Below are 6,221 nucleotides of genomic sequence, written 5' to 3' on the forward strand. Positions count from 1 at the left end.
ACAAGTTCAGGAAACTATGGATTTTACTCGTACATTTACAAGATCGTCAGCAAACATGCCTGTGATTCAACTTGGACACGCCATTCCTCGCCAATTCGTAACAGGTAGGCAGCCTCACTACTATATAGGGCCGCATTTGCTCACCCAAACATTTGAGGAACCTTGCGGAACATAATTTATTGACAGGATTTAAAAAATGTTCAAAAGTTACCTTGTTCAAATTGAATTACTTATTGTTTACGGAACGTTGTATTGCTTTTTCAAACTCTGTTTTCCACAGGTTCATGCTATCTGTAAAACCTGACTCTATGCTCACTACTATGCTCAGTTTCACTTTTAGCAAAAATTCAATAACTTATTAGCGTAAAATATGTGCTTTTACTGCCTCCGCGCCTCAAATTTGAGCAAGCTCGGTCTGTTGCCAACCTCTTGGCATCAGGTTCCAAGATGTGGCCACAGGAGAGGATAACTAAAACAGGAGTGTGAAAATATTCGTTATTCACGGGAAGCGTCATGTTGAGCCTGTTAGGTTCAGAAACTGGACGAAGTCCGCACCTCCCGAGATATTAACTCTTTTCCAGCAGGACACCTACGATCGCTTTGTGCTGTTCTGTATTCCCCAGACTGCTAAAACTTGCGCATTATCCACAAAGTCTCCTCAAGCTTCAGCTTTGTTGTTCAGATATTGCGCGCGTTTACCCCGGCGACTCATGTGTACCTACTCAACGTGGACATCAAAGGAGTGCTGGAAGGAGGAAAATTGTTACTGGCTACAGAGGAGCCACTCATTCCAGTTTTTAATGACACTACGTTAAGGGGTATGGAAATTCCAAGTAGCTTCGATGTGGATAGCGAATTAGAAAAGCGTTAGTTTGCATTCACGTCCAAGAATGTTCTGCTGGAAATAACTCTTGTGTAGGACAATGCGTGCGATGGAATCAGATGCGATGGTGGGCAGCGTTTTCAGGACCCAACCAACACATGTGTAAGCGTAAAGAAATCGGGCATAAACTGGAATGCATTGCGTGCTCGCATCTCATGAGAGAATGTTGAGAACATGCACTGCCCAACCTCAGTAGCAGAACTGCAAAGTGTATCTGCGCTCACCATCGTTGCTGCTAACCCCAGAGGACTGGAAATAAATATGCCAAGATTCGATCCATTTGTTTTCAAACAAACTGTAAATGCAGTTTTGAAGGCTGTTATTGCACTTCAGGGATTTAACGTCTGCTCATGGTACAAACCATCTAAGCAAGATTGAGACGTTTGTGCTGACGCCCACAGTCTTCACGCTATTACGCTGACGCCTGTACAAGAATCTGATATTCTCTCCACCAAATGTGTACAAGCAATTGCATCTTGTTCCGCCGTCTCAACTCCATCTCCACTAGTTTCGTTAACTGCCACAATGCTCATACTGTGCTGGAAACCGTGGGTGTTACTCGTATTTTTACAAAATCGGCACCAAACATGCCTGTGATTCATGATGAGAGGGCAGGCGCCCATTCTGCTTCTAAATCTCAAGGTGAACCTGGTAACATGAAGGCAGCCTCACTACTATATAGAGCCGCATTTGTTCACCCACTCATTTGGGGAACCTTGCGGAATATAATATATTGACAGGATTTAAAAAACGTGAAGAGCTTCATTGTTCAAAATGAGTTATTATATGTATACGAAACGTTTAAATGCTTTTTCAAATTCTATTTTTCACAGGTTCATGCTGTCTGTAAAACCTGACTCTTTACGCTCACTACTTTGCTCAGTTTCACTTTCAACAAATATTCCAACTTTTTTCAGCGTAAAATATGCTTTTGCTGCATCTGCGCCTCAATTATGAGCAAGCTCGGGCCGTTGACGATGCCAACTTCTTGGACATCAGGTTCCAAGACGTGGCTGCAGGAGAGGATAACGAAGACAGGTGGGTGAAGTTATTCGTTACCTCCTGATGTTCCCTCCGCCAAATATGTACAAGCAATTGCATCTAAGTCTGCCGTCTCAACTCGACCTCCACCAGTTTCGTCAACTGCCACAAATGCTCATACTGTGCTGGAAACCTTGGTTGTTACGCGTACCTTTACAAGATCGGCACCAAACATGCCTGTGATTCATGACAGGGCAGGCGCTCATTCTGCTTCTCAATCTCAAGTTGGACCACGCCATTCCTCACCACTAACTTCCCCACCCAGAACGCGGCATCCATGATCACTGGTTCCAGCGTTACGGGGGCTCATGGGAATGAAGTTCAGCAACAATAGAAAAATAATAACCAAGATGACTCCCCTCGAGTCGAACGATGAAGGTTCTACCCATGAAGAGGAAGGCAGCACCGTCGATCACAACGAGGCGGAAACGCAGGCTGCACCTGCCTTCCTCCAAGACTGATCAATTGCAGTGAAGGACTTATTAATAGCGTCAAGGAAAGATGTGCAAAACCTTTCAATCTTTCTAATAATTTATATTGATGCGTTACTTTTTTCTTTATCAGTGATAAGTTGGTTAGATCTTGATACGAATCGGACCCATGATATTGAACGAAAATACATAACTCAGTTTTGACTTTTTAGAATGAGTTTATAAGGTCATTATGGGGATCATATGCAATTATTATTAAGGCCTCAAAAACATCTTTTTTTTTCGCGTGGGTAGAAGTCAATATATATGTGCTTATTTTTTATGTTTGTTACTTAGACTAGATTTTTTTTTAAATATATCAACCCGGGTAGCAACCACAGAAGTGCAATTTTGACTTGTTCAATTTTATAAAACCAAGATTTTTGATAATTTCATAACGTTCGCTTGAAAAAAAACCCTGCCATATCAACATGAACTGGAAGTCAGAACAACGAAATAATCAATGATCAACATTAAGTCTCAGAAAAAAAAACAATATATCACTTCAAGAAAAAGCTACTGGAAGTAACATCTCCATTGACGAGAAAAAAAGAGCATCATAAATAGTTTGATTTTCACTCCTGCTGAATGAATGGATTGGGTATTTCTTCCATTCCGTCTTGTGGACATATGCATAGGATAGAGGTGCCTCGACATACTGACAGACCCAACGCTCTGGTGTCCTTGGTCAGTTTCTGGGGATCATCTGGATCTCGCATGAACTCAATTGACTCATCCAATACTATGTTTAGAAGTTGGTCGTAGCCTGAAAAATTTCTTCATTATGATACTTATGATGACTCACGAATGAATTAGTCTGATTTGTCTAATAATGATATTTCATTTAGGCTGCTTGTCCTGTTACCCTCACCTCACCTCACATCACATAAGCATGAAATAATTCATGCACCGAGGGTTTTACGAGACTAGGCAGGAAGATCAAACTTGGTTGGTAAAGCGTAATTACTCTAGAGTACTTAATTACCGAGACCCGGATACATGATTTCGCCTTCAAGGGTTGCCGCTACTGAAAAATTCAAAAAAATATTGTGAACACCAGGGATATTTCAAATATTTCAAACATGTGTCAAGTTATTTGTTCTGAAAGCTCATAAACTGAGAAAAAATTGGTGGCTTTGATAATGTTCGAATGGAAATTAGCATCTTAACGTACACAAACACAAATCATTGGGGATCCCTGTGAGTAGTCAGCATTTCAATTGTTACAGCAATCAGACATTATAAAAAAAATAGTGATAAGTAAGATTTCGCAAATGCGGGAAGGGAGAACCCTCAGTCCAAAATCTTCAAAGAAAACAAGCATTGCCAGCAAAAAAAAAGATTGGGATTTGATTGCAATACCATTAATATTTTCGAAAAAAAATAGCTCCTCCGATTACATTTTATATCATTTAACAGATGAATGAACTTATCAACTGCAGTACAAAATGGTGTCGATTTGACAATTCACCTTTTAAAATTCCCGATGCCTCCCGACCTCCTTGGAATTTGACGTGGATGTGTTTGTCCATGTACTTGGATAGGTCAAGAATAGTCTGCTTTTTCTTCTCCCCTCCTCCTCCCCCTCCCCCTCCTCCACCACCGCTCATATCTGATCAGTTTTCAGGGGATTAAGTCGCAAAATGGGAAAGATGGGCAGTACAACTGTCAAGATGGCAACTGAAAATTTCAATGCCACTCGAGTATAAAAACTTCCAGATCAATCTGAAAATTATCAAAATCTTTCATCCAGTTAGAAACTTCTAGAATAATATGACCATTTAGAATATATTGGTCTAAAAGCAAACCTTCTCTTTGGTTCAAGTTTCAAATTAAAATTAGGTTCAAAAAACATATTCCCTGAGTACAAAATATTGAGTGTATTAAATTAGAATCTCATCCTTTTCATTGTATAGTAAGTTTTAACACAGAGGCGAAGCCGAGCTTCGAGCCACTTGCAGTACAAACGGGGGAAAAAGAATTAAAAAGCCGAAAAACTAGATGAATGAAGTGCTAAAAAGTAGAATGTGAAATTAGCATCGAAGAAAATCAATCAAGAAAAAGGGGATGAAAAAAGCCGAAGTACATGAACAAAAAGCATTGGAGGCGAAAAAAAATTCGAAAAAAGACAAGAACTAATAAAGAAATGATCGAAATACCGGTCCCTTCAAAACACCCAATAATTTCTTTGGTCATCAAACGACGCAATATAAGAACATTAAACCGATACACTCTGGACACTTATGTATAAGAAAACTAAGTCAACCGGCTATTTTCGCGTCCTGCCTTTGATTTGAAAGAAATTGAAATTATGAATAATTTTGAAAATGACTTTTGATGGCCTTCAACGTGTAAGGGTGAACAAGTATTGATCAAACTTTTACATCATTTTTAACAAGCCAATCGAAGATTGGAAAAGAGTAATGAAGCAAGTAAACAAAAAAACACTGATATTCCTGAAAAAATCTCAAATTTCGATATTCAAAGAAAAAAACAGATGCACTGTAAGCTCTTTGAACTTCTAGAACAATTTATGATGGGCGCTTTTTTGATAAATTGAACACAAATGGATCATTAGGTAAAGTTTTTATTCCGCTGGGAAATCTTAAAGATAAATTCCACTTTCGAAACTAGAAATCGTTTCGTGAAAGAAAAAAAAAAACAAAAAAAATCAGCAAGACCTATTTAAGAGTCTTCACTACGTTCATTATTCTTAAACATGCAAGATGACGACTGAACAATTTTTAAAAAAACACCGAGCTAAAGACGGAGCTGCCTAAGCTAATGTACCAAAACTAAGCAGACCATTTCAGCATAGTTTCGAGACCCCCATATGCACATCGTTTAACATTCTAAAAAAGGGGGTCCTCATCCTATTTGACTATTTTTACCGTGTTTTCGAGTTAACTCGGTTCAGGCTTGATTAATCTGAACAACCAAAAGAGCAAGTTGTCGCAGGGACAAACACGGGTTTTGTGAGAGCTTGCTTTGAAGCGTTTTAGTATAAATTGCTGTGGTTTATAATGTTATGTTCGGATGAAACTTATCAACATTGCCGATGAATTTTGCATTGTTGATTTTTTGGTTTTAAATTCATCCTTAGGGAGATTGAGCGCACATTTTGGCGCCTGACAAGGGATATTATTGATCATTCCCTTTCGAGTTAATTGTTGTTATTGACTAATTTCTGGGACATGAACAGGCTACTACACGAACAGGCTGCTGCAAGAACAGGCTACTACTCGAACAGGCTACTGCACGAACAGGCTACAAACTGAGCCAAATCCTGAGACAGAAACAGATAATCACAGACAAAGATAACAGAAAAGCTCACAGAAAGGCTTAGACAGATTCTGGGACAGATGAAAAACTGTTTTTGCACAGGGTGTACTCACAGAAGCTGTTCTCAAACAGGCTGTAGTAACAGAAAAAAGGTTTTCAGGTGGGTTATATATTCACAGAAAAGGTGTCTCCAGACATGGTGTTTCGAATCTAGTGTCTGTTGCGGATTGCAGAGTCAGTGTCATCTTCGACAGATGGCCTGCTAGGATTGCAGAGTCATTGTCAAGTTCCACAGAAGGTCTGCTGCGGATTGCAGAGTCAGTGTCATCTTCGACAGAGGGCCTGCTCGAATTGCAGAGCCAGGGTCAAGTTCCACAGAAGGTCTGCTGCGGATTGCAGAGTCAGTGTCATCTTCGACAGAGGACCTGCTCGAATTGCAGAGCCAGGGTCAAGTTCCACAGAAGGTCTGCAGCGGATTGCAGAGTCAGTTTTATCTTCGACAGAGTGCCATCTTCAGTGTCATCTTCGGCAGAGTCGGTGTCATA

At 40.0% G+C, this 6,221-nt stretch overlaps 1 protein-coding gene across 1 annotated transcript; it reads right to left on the reverse strand.

The window, feature by feature from the left end:
- Positions 1–2,813: 2,813 nt before the first annotated feature.
- LOC134846067 (U6 snRNA-associated Sm-like protein LSm7) lies at positions 2,814–4,142 on the reverse strand. Its single transcript, XM_063863253.1, has 2 exons — positions 3,866–4,142; positions 2,814–3,160 (listed from the first exon to the last, which is right to left on the reverse strand). The coding sequence occupies exons 1-2, from the start codon at positions 4,002–4,004 to the stop codon at positions 2,970–2,972; spliced, it is 330 nt and encodes a 109-aa protein (XP_063719323.1). The 5' UTR covers positions 4,005–4,142; the 3' UTR covers positions 2,814–2,969.
- Between the last annotated feature and the right edge of the window lie 2,079 nt (positions 4,143–6,221).

This window comes from Symsagittifera roscoffensis, chromosome 5 (assembly GCF_963678635.1).
Source record: "Symsagittifera roscoffensis chromosome 5, txSymRosc1.1, whole genome shotgun sequence".
Lineage (NCBI taxonomy): Eukaryota > Metazoa > Xenacoelomorpha > Acoela > Convolutidae > Symsagittifera > Symsagittifera roscoffensis.